At 58.1% G+C, this 21,728-nt stretch overlaps 8 protein-coding genes across 8 annotated transcripts; 4 read left to right on the plus strand and 4 right to left on the minus strand.

The window, feature by feature from the left end:
• Window positions 1-2,117: 2,117 nt before the first annotated feature.
• PLICBS_000720 (uncharacterized protein) lies at window positions 2,118-2,476 on the plus strand (the record flags this gene model as incomplete). The annotated part of the gene is made up of 2 exons (XM_018318249.2): window positions 2,118-2,260; window positions 2,329-2,476. Coding segments are annotated over 2 exons (291 nt in total), but the record flags the coding sequence as incomplete, so codon positions are not given.
• A 2,232-nt stretch (window positions 2,477-4,708) lies between these two features.
• PLICBS_000721 (uncharacterized protein) lies at window positions 4,709-6,286 on the plus strand (the record flags this gene model as incomplete). The annotated part of the gene is made up of 7 exons (XM_018318248.1): window positions 4,709-4,722; window positions 4,807-4,850; window positions 4,907-4,932; window positions 4,994-5,084; window positions 5,141-5,392; window positions 5,452-5,743; window positions 5,800-6,286. The coding sequence occupies 7 exons, from the start codon at window positions 4,709-4,711 to the stop codon at window positions 6,284-6,286; spliced, it is 1,206 nt and encodes a 401-aa protein (XP_018183773.1).
• Window positions 6,287-7,219: 933 nt separating this feature from the next.
• On the minus strand, window positions 7,220-8,310 carry PLICBS_000722 (40S ribosomal protein uS3; the record flags this gene model as incomplete). The annotated part of the gene is made up of 2 exons (XM_018318247.1): window positions 7,220-7,976; window positions 8,288-8,310. 2 exons carry the CDS (start codon window positions 8,308-8,310, stop codon window positions 7,220-7,222), a joined length of 780 nt encoding a protein of 259 aa, XP_018183772.1.
• Window positions 8,311-9,388: 1,078 nt separating this feature from the next.
• On the plus strand, window positions 9,389-11,765 carry PLICBS_000723 (uncharacterized protein; the record flags this gene model as incomplete). Its single annotated transcript, XM_018318246.2, has 2 exons — window positions 9,389-9,403; window positions 9,474-11,765. The coding sequence occupies 2 exons, from the start codon at window positions 9,389-9,391 to the stop codon at window positions 11,763-11,765; spliced, it is 2,307 nt and encodes a 768-aa protein (XP_018183771.2).
• Window positions 11,766-12,543: 778 nt separating this feature from the next.
• PLICBS_000724 (phenylalanine--tRNA ligase subunit beta) lies at window positions 12,544-14,538 on the minus strand (the record flags this gene model as incomplete). The annotated part of the gene is made up of 3 exons (XM_018318245.2): window positions 12,544-12,589; window positions 12,645-14,378; window positions 14,486-14,538. 3 exons carry the CDS (start codon window positions 14,536-14,538, stop codon window positions 12,544-12,546), a joined length of 1,833 nt encoding a protein of 610 aa, XP_018183770.1.
• A 1,310-nt stretch (window positions 14,539-15,848) lies between these two features.
• On the plus strand, window positions 15,849-18,134 carry PLICBS_000725 (uncharacterized protein; the record flags this gene model as incomplete). The annotated part of the gene is made up of 8 exons (XM_018318244.2): window positions 15,849-15,914; window positions 15,986-16,091; window positions 16,143-16,294; window positions 16,368-16,859; window positions 16,919-17,178; window positions 17,239-17,296; window positions 17,381-17,725; window positions 17,781-18,134. The coding sequence occupies 8 exons, from the start codon at window positions 15,849-15,851 to the stop codon at window positions 18,132-18,134; spliced, it is 1,833 nt and encodes a 610-aa protein (XP_018183769.1).
• Window positions 18,135-18,501: 367 nt separating this feature from the next.
• PLICBS_000726 (uncharacterized protein) lies at window positions 18,502-19,512 on the minus strand (the record flags this gene model as incomplete). Its single annotated transcript, XM_018318243.2, has 2 exons — window positions 18,502-19,294; window positions 19,451-19,512. The coding sequence occupies 2 exons, from the start codon at window positions 19,510-19,512 to the stop codon at window positions 18,502-18,504; spliced, it is 855 nt and encodes a 284-aa protein (XP_018183768.2).
• A 738-nt stretch (window positions 19,513-20,250) lies between these two features.
• On the minus strand, window positions 20,251-21,215 carry PLICBS_000727 (eukaryotic translation initiation factor 6; the record flags this gene model as incomplete). The annotated part of the gene is made up of 3 exons (XM_018318242.2): window positions 20,251-20,884; window positions 20,977-21,048; window positions 21,181-21,215. The coding sequence occupies 3 exons, from the start codon at window positions 21,213-21,215 to the stop codon at window positions 20,251-20,253; spliced, it is 741 nt and encodes a 246-aa protein (XP_018183767.1).
• Window positions 21,216-21,728: the final 513 nt, after the last annotated feature.

Raw genomic sequence — 21,728 nt, forward strand, 5'->3', positions numbered from 1 at the left:
GTTGGAGTCCCAGTCCCAATCAAGGCCACATTCGACTGACAACGGACGCGACAACTTCTGCGTCGGTATTTTGCGAGATGCGGCCAACCTAACGAGACATATTTACCGTCCCCGGCAAGTATTACTACACGGCGGCTTCAGCCATTGGTCGAGCGCCCAAGATCGAGTGGCCAAAGGTCCGACACGTCAACAGAAACTAACGGTAGGTAATCGCATTGCTAACTGACCGTGACAATGAGCAGCGCAGCCCAGGGCCTTGCCAAGGAGCAACTACGCCAGGCCAAAACAACGATACCTATTTTTACAGATCCCCGCCAACCCCTTTTCCGCTTCTTTTGTTCTTTTTGTTCTTCTTTTTTTTTTTAAGATTTGGAGCTCTGCACCGAATACCCAACGTCTCGCGCAGCTTTCCGCTGAACGTGGCTGCCGAAATTCGTCGGATCTAGACGCAGGTCGGCGAATATAGACGTCAACCGGTTCAGGAAGTTGCTGGAGCGATGTAGGCGGGGATGAGAGGAGGGCATATCAGGTCGGCTTTCGGCTTCAGTAGACTACCTCTGGGCGGCGTTCGGGAAGCAGGGCATCGCTCGCTTCGGAAGGCGTTTTCAACGGAAGGGGATGGATAGCGCGATGGATCTAGGGTCGAGCTCACTCGATCCGATAGATAGCGCGTCGAGCCGTTCGCAGGTAGATAGTTTGGGGTGTCTTGACACCTAGGCTCCCTTGTACCAGGTAGGAGTTACGGAGCAGGCAATTCACCATGTCGAGTAAATTGCTACCCACGAGCTGTGTGCCTTGCTTGGGAGCTGAAGGCGATTCTGCTGTCATGGTAAAACCGCGGTATAGTGGAGCTCGTAGAACGGCGAAGGAGCGGTAGTTGACGAAATACTGCTTACACCGTGGCGATGGCGCCCTGCCATGGCGCGGATCCCGACAGAAAATATGCCTTACGGATGCATGACCATGGCTGTTTATGACGATGCAGGATTTGCGCTGGCGCCCGTTCTCTGAGATAAGGTTAATTGTCAGCTTGGAGCAAGGCCTCGGAGCTAGGGCGACATCGAGCGTGTCACGAGAAGGATCGCTGGGGGTTGCAAGGCAGCATTCATATCTCCCAGCTAGGACTCCCGACCGGAAAGTTTCCGAGATCTAAACATGATGACCGAGGCTTTTCAGTGCCTGGCATCAAAGCTATACACGCTACAAACAGCAGACGAACACACGTTGTCGCGGATGTCGAGTACTCCATTGAGACACATGCACGTAAACATGCTGGTTGCGCGGACACCAGACGCAGACCGTTATGTCGATGGAGAATACGCCGCCTTGAGTGAACAATAAATCTCCTTATAGCACGCTGTCCCTGAACTTACACGTCAAGGAGCCAAATGCCATCTGCGGACGAAGCCTCTGATCCCATTCGCACCAGAGCCGATTCGGAGTCGGACACATACGATGCTGAGCTATGCAGCTTGTTCAGCTTATGCGGCCAGTCATCCTTCAGAACCGGCATGGCACCAGACATGATGAGAAACCAAATCCCGTCTGCGCAGCCATCATGATTGCAGTTGACTACGTGAGTACAGGTGTCTTTGTGGTTGTTGAAGCCGTAATCGCTAGGATACGTCATCACATTAAATGTGCAGGCGGTTCACGTTTGTTAATACTAAAAGCATCGCTACGGCAATGCCGAAGCGTCCTTCGGGTTGATTACAGCACTAATTAACGACGGCGAGGCGTAGACCTTCCCCGAGGACATAAGCTGTTGGGCGCAGCTGCCATGATGATGACACAGATCGCGATCCGAAGTGCAGGGCTGGACTGGAAGGTATAAATGACGAGGCCGGCCTCAGCTGGACTCCGATATGTCTCAACACTCAACTTATCTCGAGAAGAATTGCCTATACACCATGACAAGAGACACTCGGAACTGTCCAAAATGATCGCCCAACAGATCATCACCATTGTTGTCCTTGCCGCCGGCGCTTCTGCCGCGGTTGTGGAAGCCCGCGCCCGGACTTGCACTTTGGCCCTTCACACGCTCAACACTCAGATGAGAATAACGCACGGAGTATCTCTTCGGGTCCCTGGCTAAACTGACGGGTTGTTAATGTTAGAACCCTGTTGGCGGTGGCGATGCGACTTACACGTGCGGCGCCAACCTTGACTACGGCGATAGACGCAAGCAAACCCTTTCGACCAACTGCCATGATATTACACGCAACGGTTGCTACAACTCGCAGCTTCCCAATCGCATCTGGTAAGTTCTGACATGACAAGCTGTCGCTGTTGGCTTGAGTCCAGTTACTGACAGAATGGTTGGTTCAGCATCCACACAAACTCGAACCTTAGTGACGGCTACCTCGACTACGGCAAGGAGCACCGCGATTTCAACGAGAAGGGCTGCGAGCACACTGGCTGGGCGACCTCGGCTGGTCACAAGTTTGGCATTACTTGCCACTTCCCCTGCACTTGAACACCGAAGAGATGGTGTCGCCAGGCCCAGGGCGGTGCATACATGAGGCGGTCCAAGAGTGCTTTATTCCCATCCACGGTCCGTAGTCGCATTTATTTCTTAGGAATATATATGTGCTCTCGTAGGTCATCATGACTTCCGTGTGATTTCACATACGAATTGTATCCATTTTTGAAGACACATTTTGTTGCGGCGGCCGTGTTCTTGTCAAAGCCACCGGCTGTGTTCCGAGATCAAATGTATCGTCGGGCCATGAGATGGCGATTTTCTGAGACATGGCGGTTGGGTTGTGAGGTTGGACGGCGTCTCGCAGAAGCTCTCAGACGTTGACCAAGCCGTCATCACGTGTGTTCCGAGATACCTCCATGCCTCCTAACCCACGGCCGGACGGGGGGAGCCATCCCTGTCGACGTGTGTGTGCCCCTGGCAGAAGCGCGGGAGCCCCAGCCGTATGGAGACAGCAATGCTCGCTTACCTCTTCATTATTAGATGGGGCCGAGGCGAGAGACTCCCAGGAGCCCGCGCCACGCCTGCCGATCAGTGATGGGCCTCCCTTGATGTCGGTTAGGACGGCCGCCGGATTGCTGGCGCCGTGCTGCCCGTCTTCAGGTGAGTGCTAACTTGGTAAACTTGGTACTTGGGTGCCCTCAGGGCCGCGTTGTGGGGGAGTGGCGGCTCCGTCAGCGCAGCAGTGGAGGATGGCGCTGGTGATACGAGCCCCTTTTCAATTTCTTGCTCTCATGGCGCGTGAGTGCGAGTCGAGTCGGCGAAGTCGAACGCGGCATTCCGGCAAAGTTGATATGCACGTCATTCATCCTCGGTGTGGTTCTTTACGCCGGCGTGCGGGTTCGTCAGGCCCGCTGTTGGGTTATTGGTTCAACGTGGTCTTCTTTGTCGCGCATTCCACAGTGCAATGTGCGATCTGGTGACGACACGGCAACATGTTTCGATTGAAGCAAGGGGGGCGGACAATTGATACTCGTATGTGTTCGACGATCGTTCAAGGGGCGGCTGCAGGGGCGAGTGGATGCGCCGCCTGACATGGACAAGCATGACGAGGAACAAGTGTGCGCTCTCATCACTCCGGCTCCGTTTCGACTCTCTGCGGGCCACTCAAAGCCGCAAGACAACCTGGAACGTTCATCAATTGCATCAAACACATCGGGCAGTCTGCGCAGAGGAACAGGGTAGCACGCCTCGCTGTGCCCTAGAGCCAGGGGCAGGCCTCTGAAACTTCCGTGTCGGTGGGGAATTGGAGGCGAAGCACTGCGCTAGTCTGCACCAGGGAGTCCTGAGCCCTGCCCCCGCTTAGGTGCCTTCGAGGTTAGCCTCCACTGGACACCTCAGCCTGTGCTGCTGCAAAGCGTTCGCTGCCCGCGCGTTGAGTGGACCCGGCACGGGCACCTGCTGCCACCGCTGCCCCTGCCCAGGCGTGCCAGGCCTCCAGCACGTCGGGGCCGGGGGGCCTCGACTCCACTGCCCTGCCCTCCAGCGTACCACATGCACCCGACGCCGCCAGCAGGTGCATGCTCCGCAGCCATGTGAGAAACTGAGGAATCGATTCAGCAGCCCGACCCGCAAGATACTTGGCTGGCGCCTAGCATTCGCCGCGAAAATCTTGTACCACCAGTGTCTGGGCCGCGCCCTCTGTTGGGGCGCAAGAGGTCACCAGCCGCCCGCTCCATCAACTCTGCAGCGCGGATTGGACACGCAACCACCTCGACCTCCCATCCATCCATCTTCTCGCCCTCTCTCCCGCAAATACTAGCTCCCGACGACCTGTCACGACACCCTCACGTCTCTCCCCTCGGGCGCTCGCGCGATAACCGCCTTTGGATCAGACCCTAACCGGCGGCTCCCAGCTCATTCGCCCCCGCCCGTCACGACGTTCTCGACGTCACAGACGGGCTCCACGAACCATCGATCACGACGCCCGATTTCGTCTCGAGCCGTTGCACCCGACCACACTCTTTCTTCGTCCTCCGCCGCAGACACACTGTCCTTCATGCTCGGTCCTTGACGATCACGACGACCTGCGACTCTTCTTCTGCGATTCCTGTTCGTGCGCGCCCGTGGATACTCGCTCTTTCCGTTCCCGCGCCGCACAACATTCCGCTCGTTTTCCATCCGACCCCTCCCGCCGAAGCGCGTACCGTCGATAGCTCTGGATCGTAGCACGACCGAACTGCTGCAATCAACTACCGCAGGCTTGCGCCCGCTACTATCGTCGCGATGATCGAAGACAAGTATGTCGCAACTGGCTGGTCGTGTGCTTCATTTGGCGAGCGACAAACGGCAGCAGTCTTTCGGTTCTGACAAGTTTCCCGTAGATACGTCGGCCTCGCGCTGGCCATGTGCTCGGCTTTAGCCATCGGTAAGCTTCAAATGTCGTCGATTATTTGCGGACTACTTCTCATACAATTTCGATAGGCACAAGTTTTGTCATAACGAAAAAGGTTCGCCGCTTTCCATGCGACGCGACCGATACGCTAGGCTGTCGCTAACCATGATCTCAAGGGTCTGATACAAGCAGAGGAACGACATGGATTCGAAGGAGAGGGCTTCGTATATCTCAAGAACCCACTATGGTGGGCTGGCATTGCCACCCGTGAGCTGTCCTGCGCGCGACTCCGTCTCCGATCTAGGCTAACCGCGAGTCCATAGTCGGTGTTGGCGAGGTCTGTAACTTTGCCGCCTATGCCTTCGCGCCCGCCATTCTCGTGACCCCGCTTGGCGCCCTCAGCGTTCTTATCGGCGCCGTCCTCGGGTCTTATTTCTTGCAGGAGGAACTGGGTACGCTGGGCAAGCTGGGCAGCGCCATCTGCCTGATCGGCGCCGTCGTCATTGTCCTCCATGCGCCTCCAGATGAGGAGATCGAAACCATTGACCAGATCCTGCATTATGCAATTCAGCCTGGTATGGTTGCCCCAGTAGATCAATGTTGGAGCATCGGCTGACTCGTATCCTCCGCCTAGGCTTTCTCTTGTACGCTATTTGCGTGGTCGCATTTGCCGTCTTCATGATCTACAGAATCGCACCCGTCTACGGAAAGAAGAACGCCCTAATTTACCTCTCCATCTGCTCGACTGTCGGCTCCATCTCCGTCATGTCCGTCAAGGCTTTCGGCATCGCCCTCAAGCTCACATTCGCCGGCAACAACCAGTTCAGCCATCCATCCACCTACGTCTTCCTGATCCTGACTGCGGTTTGCATTCTCACCCAAATGAACTACTTCAACAAAGCATTGGCCACGTTCCCAACCAACATGTGAGTAATCCAGAGCGCCATGTTTTCTGTTTATCGCTGACCCAGCGAAATTGCAGCGTCAATCCGCTCTACTACGTGACCTTCACCACAGCCACGCTGTGCGCCTCGTTCATCCTCTTCAGCGGTTTCAACACGACCGACCCCGTCAATACGCTGTCTCTTCTCTGCGGTTTCCTGGTCACGTTCACCGGTGTCTACCTCCTTAACCTGTCTCGAGGCGACCCCAATGGCCAGAAGCTCGTGGCCGGACGCGGCGGTCTGGATGCTACACCAACAGATATGGTTTCCAGCTTCCAAACTCGGCGAAGCATGCAGTCACGGAGAAGCGGCGATCCCGCTCGACATAGCCTCAGCAGCCTTCACGGTGACAGGGAGGGCCTGATTCGGGCATACGATGAGGAGGAGGCCGCGGGTTTCGGCCTCACTGATCTAGCGGAAGAGAGCGAGGACGATGCGGGCCGGGCGAATGGCCGACCAAACGGCAAGAAGGAGCAACGCAGCAACGATATCGAACTAGAAAACCGGAAGTCTGCGGAGAGGTAGTCTCGCATTGTTCATGCCTCGGTCACGCAACGGCGGATCGGGGCCAAGCGAGGGCTCACGCGCTGTGTTTCGTGAGCCAATGGGTGTCTCATTACGATTGCATGGGCACCACTACCGCACTGTACATTTCCGGAGGCCATCTGGGAGACATGGTTCGCAGGTCGACATCCACAAATGGCACGTCTGCACGACTGACTTACCCGGCCTTGTACTTGTGCTATACGACGAAAGACGACCTGCACATGTCTGCCTACTTGCTATGACGAGTATCTTTTCGGCCAGGAGAGGGACGGGGTTCACAATGGATGGGTTAGGCGTTAAAAGTGTTGAGGTTCATCTCGATCGGTCTCTGATATTTTGTTGCCCTGTCCTGCTCTCGACGATGTTCCCCGCGTGCTTCATAGACGAGGCACCTCATGGACATTCAGCCTCGTGCATGCGCCCGGGGAGGAGCATTACGTTGGGGCTGGCGATGCCTCGTGTACGATGGAGTGGACGTTTGAGGCATCCTTTGGAAGGACTGCTACGGCGAAGAGAGAAGTCCCGGGCAAGGCATGGTGTGCCTGCTGGCGCACTTGTCTCGAGGCTGGGTGGCAGTACGACCAGCAGCTACTTAGACACCACGTAGGTCTACAGACTCCGGTAGACAAATTTTGAATCAACGGAACAAAACATTCCCACGGAGGTATTTGGCAGCCCGAGTACGTCGTGGGGCAGGTCGTATCGTTCATCAGATTCTCAGGTCTCATTCCTTTTTGGTGGCTTGGGTCTACCATTACAAAGCAAGATGAAACCTTCCTATGCCCTCGAGCAGATGCAAACATGATCAATTGACGCCTGAATAGACCGCCATTCCCTTGTCCTGTCCCGTCGTAATCGCCGGCGGCAGCAGCCTTTCGCTTCCACGTCCTATCCCCAGCTCCAGTGCAGCATTTATTGCTCAGCGGGAGCAGCCTCCGCCTCACCCTCCTGCTCAGCGTTGCGAGCGTCTTGGCTGGCCAGGTTCTGGGCGGCCTTAGCGCCGTAGTCCTGGCTGACGGGCTGGAGAACAGTCTGCTCCTCCTTGGGCTCGATGATGGTGACGGCATCGGGCAGAGACTTCTGGGGGCCGGCCTTGCCCTCAGGGTCAGAGCCGCGCATGATCTTGACCTTGATACCCAGGACACCCTGGCGGAGAAGGACGTGGCGGGTGGCCGAGTCGATGAAGTCCTTGGCGGGCTGACCGGAGTGGATCATGAAGCCGTCGGTGAACTTCATGCTCTTGGCACGGGCGGCACGGAGCTTGCCAGAGACGACAACCTCGCAGCCCTTGGCGCCGGACTCCATGATGAAGCGGAGGACACCATAGCAGGCACGGCGGACAGCCAGGCCGTTGAGGAGCTTGTAGCGGAGAGACTCGCACTGAGCGACGGCGGAGAGACCGCGGTTCTGGACCTTGGCGGCGTACAGCGAGACAGAGTTCTCGGGGAACTTGAAGCGCTTCTGGATGAGGGAGGTGAGCTCGCGAATGCGGCGGCCCTGCTCGCCGAGAACCTCCTGGGTGTGGGTGGCGCGGATGATGATGTCGGTGACGGTGGGCGTGACGCGGACCTCGACGCCGGAGTAACCCTCCTCAGCGAGCTCGCGCTGGAAGAACTCGTTCAGCTCGGCGTAGAAGACACCGTCGGCGACGAACTTTCTCCGCTTGGAGCTGCAAGAGAGAGATGAAGGTCAGCATTACTGCAATCAAGGAGTTTGCCCCAGCTTTCTGCCAGGCAGAGTTGCCCCCGAGACATATCACCGGTCCTCAACGTCCACTCGTCCCGAATATCTGACATTGGCGTGGCCATTCTCAAGTTCCCCAGGTGTTGGATAATTGGAACTATCCTCCGTGTGTGCATCTGAGACTTGGCGCGGCCAATGTGTCGTCGATATTCGCGAAAGTGGATGGCATCGAAGAGGTCGCGGCGAGGGGTCCCGGGACGGCGAACTGTGGCAGCACCGAGCACGGCGGAAACTCACATCTGAGAACCAGGGTGCGCCATCTTGAAGGATATGTAACGACGTCGAACGTGGGAGTTTGACTGGGTGTCGAGGGAGTCGGGCGGGTTTGGTCGGCGGGCGCTGGGGAAGATCGAAAGGTTTCGCGATCCAGGGCGGTAGTGTTGGCGAGCCTCACCCAGAAAGTCGTCCCTCAATTTTCTGGTGTGGGTTGAGCCCTAATCGAGCAGCCGACCGAGTGGGGGGGCGGTGGGAGGCGCTTGGGTGGCTGCAAGTCACGGTGCGCACAGCCCGAATTTTTCTCTGGGCCAGCACGGGGTGGGGCACCGCCTCGCGACAGGGTGAGCCTCGGAGAATCTGTTTCGGCGGCGGCCGAGCGCAAACCGACCGGGGCTGCGGATACGCAGGATGGCTGGCTGGGAACCTGGAAACGACCTGATCCTGGTGTTCGCCTGCGGGGCAGACCCAACACCAGCTGGCCAGTGACGGGCGACACGCCGAGGCCGCGCCTGACAACGTCACCACCTCCCTCCGGGCTTCTGGTCTCAGGGCACTCGCGTCACTCCAGCGCTTAAACGCTGCAGCTGGTCCTGCCCGAGAGCCTCTATCCAGCCCGTGCACCATCCCGTCGTCGTCGCCCACCCGAAGCCACCCCACCTTCCCTTTGCACCTAGCCAGCCGTGCATCTCACCTCAGTGGTAACGTGGAGCCTGGCTTGTGATCTGCCATCCCCGGATCCAACTCTGCCAACTTCAACGACCAGCTCCACCGCTGCAGTCCGTGTAAGCGAGCATCTCTCTAACCCGCTGCATCAGCGGCTACCGCACCATCCGTGTTACAGTATCCTTTGGCGGCCTCACCGAGCCATGTCGGAGGTCTAGTTCTGATCGCCTATCCCGTCGCCGCCACCCCACCAACGGCAACTGACTGGCCAGCGCTCCTTGCGACTTCGTGCGTACACTCGGCTCGCATCACCCCTCCCCGGATACGGCGGTCCCCAGCCCAGAGAGCGTCGCTGGACGGTGTATAGCTGCAAGAGGGCAGTCAACGGCCGGCTGCCCGGCTCGGCTTCGTCACTCGGTCGCGTCCTCATAGAACGGTGCCGCTGAGCTACTGCCCGGGATGGAGGCTCGCAAGGTACGTCCGCCGCTTCCTCAACTCCTTGTCCGAAGCAGCTGCGCGGAACAAGGCGCCTGACACAGTCCAGGTTATCCACAATGTGCAAGGCATCTACGGCGGCCAGGCCACCAAGGGCACTCTGCGCTTGACCGACTTCCACATGGTCTTTTGCGCGCCCGTCGGCCCGCCGGCGAACGACACAGCTTCAACCCCACCCAAGACGAGGGAGCGATGGCTCACATACCCGATGCTCTGCTACTGCGCACTGCGGCCGACTCCTCCTACCTCGCGACAGGCACCCTCTGTCCGCCTCCGCTGCCGCGATTTCACATTCGTTACATTCAACTTTACCGAGAATGAGGCGGCTCGCGAGGCCTACGACTTCATCCGGGGGCGTACGTGCAAGTTGGGAACTGTAGAGAAGCTCTTTGCGTTCAGTCACAAGCCCCTTAAGAACGAGCGGGAGGTGAATGGTTGGGAAATATACGACCCCAAAGCGGAGTTCCGGCGGCAGGGCATCAGCGAGAAACTTGCCGACCGGGGCTGGAGGATCACGCACATCAACAAGGACTACGCCTTCTGCGACACCTACCCGGCATTCCTCGTCGTGCCGTCAAAGATCTCGGATAATGTCCTCAAATACGCGAGGGAATTCCGATCACGAAACCGCGTGCCTGTGCTGTCCTACATCCACCCCATTAACAACTGCACAATCACTCGGAGCTCGCAGCCGCTCGCTGGCATCACCAGGAAGACTAACGTCCAAGACGAAAAGCTCGTTGCAGCCTCCTTCTCGGCCTGGGTCCCGGGAGGCTCGGAAGAGCCTACACCCCCATCAAGCCAGCTCGACATATCTAATGGAGGCTCTATGTTGGAGTCCGAGCTGTCAGATACAGAGCGATATGAGGACGAACTCATTTCGAAGTCGGCAGCCATATACGATGAAAAGACGGGCGAGCAGGTTGTGTACGGGCGCCAACAGACCAACATGATCGTCGACGCCCGGCCAACCATAAATGCCATGGTCAACCAGGTTCAGGGCATGGGCTCTGAAAACATGGACAAGTATCCGTTTGCAACAAAGTCTTTTCTTAGTATCGAAAACATCCACGTCATGCGGAGCTCGTTGGGCAAGGTCGTCGAGGCCTTGAAGGACGCCGACGTCTCGCCTCTGCCGCCCAGCCGCGATTTGCTGCACCAGAGCGGTTGGCTGCGGCATGTTCACAGCGTTCTCGACGGCTCGGCTATTATTGCCCGTAGGATTGGCATCAGACACTCTCATGTGCTCATCCACTGCTCCGACGGCTGGGATCGAACAAGCCAACTGAGCGCACTTGCCCAAATAATGCTGGATCCTTATTACCGGACCCTCGAAGGTTTCATCGTCCTTGTTGAAAAGGATTGGCTGTCATTTGGGCACATGTTCCGGCTACGATCCGGCCACCTCAACCACGAGGACTGGTTCACTGTCCAGAAGGACGCATTCGCAGGGTCTAAAATCCAACCAGGGGAGAATGATGGCCGCAACGACGCCTTCCAGAACGTGCTGAGTGGTGCGAAGAGGTTCTTCAACCCGAACAAGGACGATGCCGACCTTGATGCAATTAGCGAAACGGCATCGGGGAAAGTCGTCGACGACGAAGCAACCACTCCCAAAATGGTCAGCCCCGTTTTCCACCAGTTTCTGGACTGCACGTACCAGCTGGTGCGACAGAATCCCAACCGCTTCGAGTTCAATGAGAGGTTCCTACGGCGTCTGCTATACCACCTCTACTCGTGCCAGTACGGAACTTTCCTGTACAATTCTGAGAAGCAGAGGAAGGACGCCAGAGTGAGCCAGCGGACATCGTCGGTGTGGGACTACTTCCTTTGCAGGAAGGCCGAGTTCACAAACCCCGACTACGATCCCACTATCAACGACAGGGAACGCGGCCAGGAGCGCATCCTTCTTCCCAATCTCAAGGAGATAAGGTGGTGGTATCAGCTCTTTGGGCGAACTGATGAAGAAATGAACGGCGCCCTCAACGCTGCGGCGTTGGCAGAAAACGACAGGCAAGCTGCAGTATCTAGCCTTCATCAGGGCAGCCCTGGTCCACTATCCAGGTCGGCTGCTGCTTCACCTAAGCCCCCCGGCTTAGGTTCCAGCCAGTCCGTTCTCGCCGCCGTGGAGACAGCCCATGAAACCCTTACACCTGGCACCCAGCAATCGACGCTCCGCCGAAGCGCTTCCGCCGAGGGTCCAAGCGCCTTCTCCTCCATTCGCGAAGGCATCTCTGGCTTGAACTTGGGCAGAGGCATGCTCTCCAGTGTTGGGCAAAATAGCGAAGCGGCGACCGAAACGTCTCGCCAAACCGACCAGGAGCTGCGAGAGATGGCGTAGGAGGTCATGTTTGCAGAGTGGGATGAGCCCGGCCCATACGAAATCATAGAAACGCAGGACACGACCTACTATCGTTGTGAGACACCCGACTACAGCTTGTTGGGCCTCATTGAAGGGAAATGTACCGAGCCAGACTGCGAGGATTGCGGGCGCGGCTCGTCGGAGGGTGTCAGTTGCGGCTGGGCATTTGTCCATCAAGCCCAGAACAGCAAGGAGGGATCCAATGCGGCGTCACACCCACGTGTGAGGTCGCCCACTGAATGAACAACTGGAATACACGGTATGAGCACTTGAAGCGTTTTAGACTCCAGCGTTTGCTCGTTTCCTGAACGCAATTTCATCGCGTGTCGTTCACAGACACAGAACTCCGATCACGATACACAAGATCTGGCTGCAGCGCACGAAACCAAGTGGGTAGATCCACGATTGAAACGTCCTTGGCTGGGGGATACCCTCATAGCGTTCTCTGGCATAGACTTGATGTTGGCTCTGGGCTTGTAATACTACAACTGATACGCTTTCATCTGATCCCGATGAATTGCGTGATCCTGCATGCCCCGAGTAATGATTCGTTGGCAGGACTTCATGGTCAGGACTTAGCGTGGACTACCGGTACGTGTATTGGCATACAAGGCAGAACACACGCCGTGGTCCACCATGTCAAAAGAAGCACAGGTACAGATGGCCTTGACATGCAGACTGTATGATCTATCTCGCAGATGTCTTGTCTAGTAGCCTACATTGGCGCTCTCATCTCAGTCTTCACCGAAAACGGCTCTCATAAGAAGACCTCGAGGTTGATCTCTAGGGTGCTGACAGGGTATCTGTAGTCGACTTGGTTAGTAGCCGTGTGCACTTTAACATCAGACATGGACTCACCTCAAGTCAAACTTCTCCAGGACAGTGGGGTGGAGGATGCCAAACTCGCCGATGCGGGCTTCCTTGCCTCCAAGGCGGAGGTACACGCCCGCGGCGTGGCCAGGGAAGAAGGTGTCCTCGTTGAGCTCTTCAATCCAATAACCGTCGGGCTTGCTGGGGTTTTGCTTCACCTCAAAGTCGACGCTCTTGCCGCAGGTCAGGCCCTCTTCGTGGGTCAGGAAGGCAGTCCGCAGCATCAACAGGACACGGTCAAGGAGGCCATGGACAACCTCGAAGCCACTGGACTTGCCGCACCACGCAGCGGCGAAGTGCCTCTCGTTGCGAGCCTTGCGCTCCTCGCTCTCGTCCTTGAAGGCGACATCGGCAACCTCGAAGATCTTGATTGGGACGCTGTGGCCCTTGTTCTCGCGAATGGTCTTGAGCAGACCCGGTAGCAGCGACGTCCTTACGACCTGGTACTCCAGGGTCTTGGGGTTTGCCAGACGGACAACAGTATTCCCGTCATCCTTGCGGTTCAGCCACGCGAAGTTCTCGTCGTGACTGCACAGAATAAGGGGCATGACTTCGCTCCACCCCGCCATAGCAGCCTCCACACGCACGATATCGCTGAGCTTGTTGACCATCAAAGGGGCACCGACGGTCGCACTCCGCGTAGGCGCAGTCCGCGGCAGTTTGTTAAAGCCATAGCATACAGCGAGATCCTCCATAATATCGCACTGGTGCAGAATGTCGGCTCGGGTGGGGGGGATGGCGATCTCGAGGAGGTTGGCATCTCGGTCTGAGGGGCGAGAGGAGTACGCCATCTTGGTGAGCAGCTTACATAGAGACTCTGGCGTTTCGTTCAACCCGGTGCAGCTGTTCAAGTAGTCCACTTCGGCGTGCGTGACCCGAGGCTTGAGGGTCGGCGTCACCCTCGTCAGGTCGTTGTGCTCCGAGACAATCTTAACCGGCTCGACGGTGAAGGGTTCGGCGCAGTACATGGAGAACATTGTGACGAGCATGTCGGTGACAATTTGGAGCTTCGTGAGATCGGTAGCGGTGATCTCAATGAAGACATTTGTCGTGTTCAACGTGATCTTGGAGTGCTCCCCGTTGATGATGGGAGGAAGCGAGCACACGACGCGGTTCGCATCGTAGATCACGGGATACACCGGCGCGTCGCGGATGATGTGAAGGAAGCGGCCAAGATGCTTGTCGTTCTCGTAGAAGGTCATAAGCTCCTCCGCGTTCATCTTCTTGGTCTGGTTGAGAGGGGTGAACTCGATATCCTTAGGTGGCAGCGCCTCGTAGGTGAAAGGACCCTGCACAGTGTCCAGATCATGTGTTCCCATCGAGACGAGCGTTCGGTTGCGAGCCAAGTTTTGGTGCAGCTTGTCTTGCAGGGCAATGAAGGAGTCGTAGCGGTCCTGGGTGAACTTGATGTTGCGAAGGACGGCACCGGCGACGTAAGGGCGGACCTTGGTGGTGTCCGGCAGGACCTTGATGACCTGCTGCTGCTCGTTCTTGGGCTCGACTACCCGGAAGTTGGGAGGGGCGATGCGGCCGCGGAAGATGTTGAGGTTGAGGGCGATGCCCTCGAAGCAGAGCATGTCATATCGGTTGGCGGGGATTTCGATCTTGAGCTGCGGGGGTTCTTGGACTCCATTGACGATGGGCCGCTCATCGTCTTCGGTGTCCTCGTCAAGCTCGATCCCATAGTCGAAGCAGAGGTCCTCGAACTCGGCCTTGGTGAACCTGCGGCGGCGCAAGTTAGCATGGTCCACTGCCGTAGGGCAACACAAGCTGCTGGGGATCGCAAGGCTGCGCGCAGCCCAAGAGGAGGGGCAGAGTCGGGCACTCACTTCTGGCCAAGGGCCTCGTACAGCTTGTACTTGTCGACGGAGATGGTCGGCATGGTGAGATTGTGCGCTCAATGCCTCTCCTATGTGATTATTGTTGGTCCAAACGTGGAGGACTCGGTTGCGACCGGCGGCGGTGGGCTTGGTGGGATGTGGTCTTGAGTCACAGGGAATTTTTGTCCAGCAACAGAACGACCCAGCTTCGCCGTCTTGGGGGGTGGTGAGAGATTGGCGGCGACTTGGGCTTGGATGGGGCCGCAGTGGAAGGCCTTGTACCCCGCTAACGCCGGGCCCTGAATCGGCGACGGGTTTCCATGGCGGGGTGGACGAGATCGGAACATCCATTGCTCCAGCTCCCCTCCTCAGAGGCCGGGTAGTGGTCAGGTGGCCGAAGTGGGCACTAAGCGCAGTGCTAAGGTACCGCTTCTAGCGCTGCGTGAGGTGCATCATGAGGTACCAAGGTACGCCCAAGGAGGGGCTGCGTGCTGGCGGAGACGAGGTGATGTCAACTGTGGTTGGCGATTGCCAGAGACCGCGGGGGTCTCGCTTTTTGATGTTTAGCATCCAAATTGAAGATTCGCGGAGGAGCCTGTTCCCACGATCCGAATCTGTTTATCGTAGGCAGAGTCCCAGTCACTGTCTTCGCCGTCCGTGCTCGTGTGCCGTCCACCAGTGAGGCAGATAATACCGTCCCTCGCCCAACCGCTGGACGCTGGAACGGCAGCTTGTCTAGCGTCGTCAGGTTGTTTACAGCGCATTCCCCCTAGGTCATCTCCTGCCCGCCCCGTGCTGGGCTGTTGCCCCACCCCACCACCTGGGCACCTGGCCACAGCCTTTGCGAGCTGCCCGCCCGCCACGCCAGGTGCCCGCCAGGGCTGGGCTGCACTCCGCCCAGCAGGTCCGGTGCGGTGCGTCTGCGGGCTGCTGTTCTGCTCTGGCTGACCCCTTGCCAGCAAACAAACCCGCCTTGCTCGCAACTGGCCCGCTCGTGCTGTCAAAGCTTCTTCCAGCCTGAGCCTCGTCCCTCCCTCTCCATTCTCTCCTCCACACGACCATCATCAGCCTCAGCTTGTCGCCCGCCCGACATCGCGCTTCGACACCCCTGCGCCGCGTCTCGCGTCCAAATAACCCCTCACATTGGCTGCTCGCCGGATCTCGTCGCTCCTGGCAGCCAAGTTCGCGTTGAGTCGGGGCTCGCTCTGCGCAACAGCAACAATTGCATCACCAACCACCACGCGATCCGCCACCCGCCCGCCGCTGCACTTCGAGTCTCACCTCGTCCATCTCCTTTGCCCGCCCGTTTCCGACCCGTCGCCGCATCTAGCATCGCAACAACGATCGACGCGCTGTCTCCACGACGCTCATCATGGCTGACGCGCCCAACACCAACGATGAGCTCTACCCCATCGCCGTCCTCATCGACGAGCTCAAGGTACGCCTTTTCTGCGCCCTGGACTGTCCATTCTGGCATTTGAATCCCCAAGCTGACCCTATCTTGTCCAGCACGACGATGTTATCCTCCGCCTGAACGCCATTCACCGCCTTTCGACCATTGCTCTCGCCCTCGGTGCCGAGCGCACGAGGGAAGAGCTCATCCCGTTCCTGGATGGTCAGTGTGCCCTTCTTATCTCCGACGAAACCTCATTAACGTCATCCACAGAGTCGGTTGAGGATGAGGACGAGGTCCTGGTTGCCCTGAGCGAGGAGCTCGGAAGTTTCATCGAGTACGTCGGAGGATCTCAATGGGGCCATGTCCTGCTGTCGCCCCTGGAGAACCTGGCTGCCATCGAGGAACCCGTGGTGCGGGACAAGGTAAGCACACGATCTTGTCTACGGCCATCGAAACAAGGGAAACCGCAGGAGCAGTCTTGTTGACATATAACAGGCCGTCGAGTCGCTCAACAAGATCTGCGAAAGCCTCTCCTCTCAGCAGGTCGAGGAGTACTTCATCCCTCTCACGATCCGACTCTCCAAAGCCGACTGGTTCACGTCCAAGGTGTCCGGATGTGGCCTCTACACCACCCCCTACAAGAAGGTCTCTCCGCCTGTTCAGGAGCAGCTTCGCCAACAGTTTGGGCTCCTGGTGCATGACGAGACCCCCATGGTCCGTCGCCAGGCCGCCACCAACATGGCAAAGTTTGTCAAGGAGATGCCTGCCGCCATTGTCATCGACGAAATGATACCCCTCTTCCAACACCTCGTTCAGGATGACCAGGATAGTGTCCGGTTACTCACCGTCGAGATCCTCATCTCCATTGCGGAAGTCGTGCCCAAGGAGCAACAATCCAGCCACGGCGTCCTGCTGACGTCACTGCGCAACCTGATAGAGGACAAGAGTTGGAGGGTCCGGTACATGATTGCCGACAGGTTTGAAAAGGTGCGTCCCTTTCCCGCCTTCGTGCCGAGTATTTACCCGTACTAAAGTCGCGCACACAGATTGCCAAGGCGGTCGACGAGGAGGTTGTGTCCAGAGACCTGGTGCCCGCGTTTGTCAAGCTCCTGAAGGACAACGAGGCCGAGGTGCGGACGGCCATTGCTGGGCAGATTCCCGGGTTCTGCGCTCTCGTGGACAGGAACACGCTCCTGAACGACATCATGGGCAGCATCGAGGATCTTGTGTCCGACACCTCCCAGCACGTGCGTGCAGCACTGGGAACCCAAATCAGTGGGCTGGCTCCCATCTTGGGCAAACAAGAGTAGGTCCCGGTCTACTTATCATGTTGGAGGTTGTGTCTGGCTAACCGAAGGTCTCTTAGGACTATCGACCATCTGCTCCCCATGTTCGTGCAAATGCTTAAAGACGAGTTTCCGGAGGTTAGGCTCCACATAATCTCGAAGCTTGAGCTCGTCAATCAAGGCAAGGCATGCACCCGGAGCGTCCGGGAATTTGGCTAACAGAGCATAGTTATTGGTATTGACCACCTTTCGCAATCCCTGCTACCCGCTATCGTGCAATTGGCAGAGGACAAGCAGTGGCGTGTTCGACTGGCTATCATCGAGTACATTCCCCTCTTGGCCAGCCAGTTGGGCGTCAAGTTCTTCGACGAGAAGCTGAGCAACTTGTGCATGGGCTGGCTGGGTGACACAGTCTTCTCTATCCGAGAGGCTGCGACACACAACCTGAAGAAGCTAACCGAGGTGTTTGGTGTGGAGTGGGCAAGCGAGCAGATCATCCCCAAGGTCATGGGCATGGGCAGCCATCCCAACTACCTGTACAGGATGACCACCTGCTTCGCCATTTCCGTAAGTCATCCCCGGCTGGAGCCTACCATGCGAAGTTGCTGACAGTTCGATACAGACGCTGGCCACCGTGGTCAGTCTCGATGTGATTGCCAAGTCGATCCTGCCCATGCTTGACAAGATGGTCGACGACGACATCCCCAACATCCGGTTCAACGTGGCCAAGACGTATTCTGTTCTGATTAGCGCTCTGCGTCGCCTGCCGGAAGAAGGCACCCTGTACTCGCTGGAGAAGGAGGGCGCCGAGATCACGCCGTCTCCTCGCGGCAATGAGCTTATTCAGCAGCGGATCCTGCCGAACCTCACCAAGCTGCAGAAGGACGACGACGTAGATGTGCGTTACTTCGCCACGACCGCAGCGGTCGAGGCGACGGGTGCCTCGGGGGGTGAGCCTATGAGTACATCACCATAGAGGAACGGCGAAAACAGAAGAGACGTAATGAAGCAATCGATTATTGCCATGACTAGAGTAAACAAAAAGGGACAAGAAACGCCCTTGTTACTTCGTTTCCCTTCTTTGGGCTTGATGGCAAAGCGGTTTGGAGTTGAACAACAGCAGTGTAGGGGCATGTCTGTTTAAATTCATGTCGGCTAGATTCATACGAGTATTCAAAGCGTGAGCACCGCTCGTTCGAGGGACAGATCAAGTGAAAGGTGGAGAGTCAGGCATCCCAGTGGCAGTCCACGCTTCGCTGGTGAGGGGGTATCATGGTGCCGTACGGCGTGTTTAGAAACTGTTCCGACTCTATCTTGTTGCTGTTGTCCCTTTGCACGCCACTTCATATCCTCCTGAAACACAGCGTGCTGATGGTCTGCCCTTTGACGCCGCCGAAGCTAAACGTTCGATATTGCACACGTCCAGCGACCTCGAACTTCCCGATCTCGGCCTCCTCTGCTGGTGCCGACGTCGTCGTCGTCGCCGCCGCCGCCGCCGCCCCGCTTGGCGGCACAAACCACGCCCGGAGCTCCTCTTCGGTCCAGTTGCAGCTAGTAACGAGGAAGATACCGCCAGGGCGCACCAGCCGCAGCACGCGCTCGCGGTAGCACTCGCAGAGGCGGCGGCCGCTGGCCTGGTCGCGCGCGTCGGAGAGGGATATGGCGTCGAAGGTGCCCTTGTCGAGGACGACGTCCCAGCCCGACGACTGGGCGCCGTTGAGGACGGTGGAAGACTCGCCGGCGATGATGTCCCACTCGGAGAACTCGACGGCGGGTGTTTCGTCGTCGTCTTCTTCTTCCTTGTGCTCCTCGGCCCGCGACGCAGCGACCTGCCTGGCCAGCGCGACGCTCTGAGGGCTGTAGTCGACGCCTAGCGCGCGGGCGGACCAGCCGTCGTCGCGCAGCGCAAAGAGCAGGGAGCCGTTGCCGCAGCCGAGGTCGAGCAGCGAGGACGTGCCCTTTGCCAATACCGGCGACTGTGACGACTCCTGCTGCTGCTGTTCCTGCTCCTGCTCGAGATCGGCCAGGAACTCCACCATCTTGGCCTCGGCGTCCGAGTCGTCGAACCAGACGGTGCCAATGTCGGACGGGTCGGCGGCGTGGTTGGACAGCTCGTTCGTGTAGAGCTTGTTCCAGCTGTGCAGTCAGGCAAAGAGCCGGTTAGCTCAAAAGTCCCGACATCGTTTGCAGGCTGTATGGCACTTCATCACGAGCAATGGACGTATGGGGAGCTTGGGGGAAACTCTCGCTCGCTCGCGCGAGGATGGAGGGCAACCGGGGTGGTAGGCTCACTATTCTTTGGTGCCCAGCTCAGAGGGCTCCAGGTGAGCCGGCTGACTCTCCGCGCCGTCCATTGTCATGTATACCTTCACGCTTGCGCGTTCTTTGCGAGAGAGTGCTGTGTTGCAATTCGTTCAGAGAGCCTGCGGACGATTGTCGTGCAGCACCAGCGTCTTGATTTTGCCGCCAAGGGTCTCAGGAACGGCAGGCGGTGGCCATCGCAAATGGAGGGGCCGGAGGGGCAGCCCCTCCACCAAACTCCATACGAACAATCCCGTCGCTGGCCCGGCAGCTTTGCGGCAGTGCATCTTTATCGACTTTATTTCCCGAAATCACTCGGATTGAGATCAAGATTCAAGTTTTGCGTTTGGCACTCGTATTCCATAATATTCCCCAGGGTATTGACAGCAATACAACAGAAGAGGTACTAAGTCTTGGCGAGCCCTTGCCTTGGCCGAAAAGGTCAAGCAAGCAAGGCAGTGACGTCTAATAAGCCGCCGTATCAGTCAAACGCCGCCCATGCAGAAATAGCGGGCGCCGCACATGATTCACCCGGTCCGTGACCGGATGCCCCTGAATGTGCAGGTCCCTCTCCCGAGTCGTCCTCCTCTACGCTCTTATCTCGCGTAGCATAAAGTGCATCCTACCATCCCGACAGCGGGTAAGCAGAAATCGGATGGAGCCGGGGAGGCTGTAGCGCAATAAAATCGTTGTCAAAAAGACCGTTCCCAACACCGGGCCCCATGCGTAAATCAACCGTGAACCCAAGAAAAAGCAGCCAGCCAGTGGAGAGAGACAAAAACACGTTTCGCTCAGTAGAAGCTCTCCACCATGGTGTCCTTCATGCTCGTGTTGATGTTGCTGGGGCCGGCGCCCTCGCCGAGTCGGAAGACGCTCTCGATGACGCTCAGCTCCGTGGCCGTGGTGTCGAGCCCGGTGACGGCGAGCCAATCGTTGACCACCATGCCGGCGCCGACGACATTGCTGCCGCGGTTGACGCTGCCGGCGACGAGAGGCACCTGGAGCAAGCTGGACAGCTCGTCCTGGTCCTGGATGCTCGTCTTGGGGTGCACGAGGCCGCCCTGGTTGGACAGGCTCATGTAGCTGCCGACGAGGACGTTGTCGGCGACGGTCTGACGGAAGACCTCGACGCCGAGCACGTCGGCGATGATCTCCTCCGTCTCGCGCTCCAGATCGGGGTGAATGAGGGCGATGTGGTCATTGGTGGCGATGACATTGCCCAGGGCCGAGAGGCGCTCCTCGATGCGCTGGATGCGCACCGAGTCGGGCAGCGAGTTGCGCAGATGTTGCAGCTCCTGGTCAGTCGTCGACGTGGGCACCAAGAGGCCCTTGCGGTTGCCGGCGGTCAGGCGGCCGATGATGCGCGTGCCAGCGATGGTTGTCCGCACCGTAGGCACCATGTCTTGGAGCTCAGCCTCGAAAACACTGCGCCGTTTTGTCAGCTTCATGTCCATCGCCAGGGTCAAAGGCATAGGCTCCCGGGTCGCAATGGGCGACACCAGGGCGGGCGAACTGACCTGTAGAAGTTCTCGCTGGCACCGAGAGCCACCAAGGCATATGAGTTTGTGAGAGTCGAGAAAACTCCAACCCTGCGATGTCATGTCAGCTTCTTCGACGCAGGACTCAAGTGGTGCGGACAGCCAGCCCGTCGGCACAGGCTCGAATGGCGGGGGCGGGGTCGTCGCCGGGCCCGGGTCTGTCGAGGAAGGGTGCTGACATACTCGTTGGAGTTCTCAAATTGCGCGCGTACAGCCATGATGTGGTTTTGAAATCGGGCGGATTGATGGCAAGTTTGATTCGGTGGGTGAGGAGGTGGCGGGGGGTCGGTGGAGGAGGTGAGGAAGGTGTTGAGGTCGCGGGATGCTCTGACGCAAGCTGATTTTTCTCTTGAGCGAGAGGAGTGGATTATTCGGCTGTGGTGGGCGCGGGTTCGACCTCGCCTTATGTACTAAGGCCGCCAAGGTGTGGTTGGAAGTAGGTACTGGCCGCCCCAGGGTGCCGTGGCGAGTACTCGGTGCTGCAGCCCAGCGCTGGACAGCACTGTGGTAGGCGGGCAGCTTGGGCCGCAGTCCGTTGCAGGAGTGGGGGGAGCTATCTTGCTTGGTCAGAGGTAAGGTTTCCCGCGCCGCGCTGGAGCCGCTTCCGTCCACAACCACAACCATGGCCTCTTTCCAGGAACGCCTTGGGAGAAGCCGAGTCACATCTCCACCCGGATTGGAAATTTTGCAGCTGGCCGAGATGCCCTGCGCCTCTCCCCGGGTCTCTTTGG

This window comes from Purpureocillium lilacinum, assembly GCF_023168085.1.
Source record: "Purpureocillium lilacinum CBS 284.36 DNA, scaffold_1, whole genome shotgun sequence".
NCBI classification, from domain to species: domain Eukaryota; kingdom Fungi; phylum Ascomycota; class Sordariomycetes; order Hypocreales; family Ophiocordycipitaceae; genus Purpureocillium; species Purpureocillium lilacinum.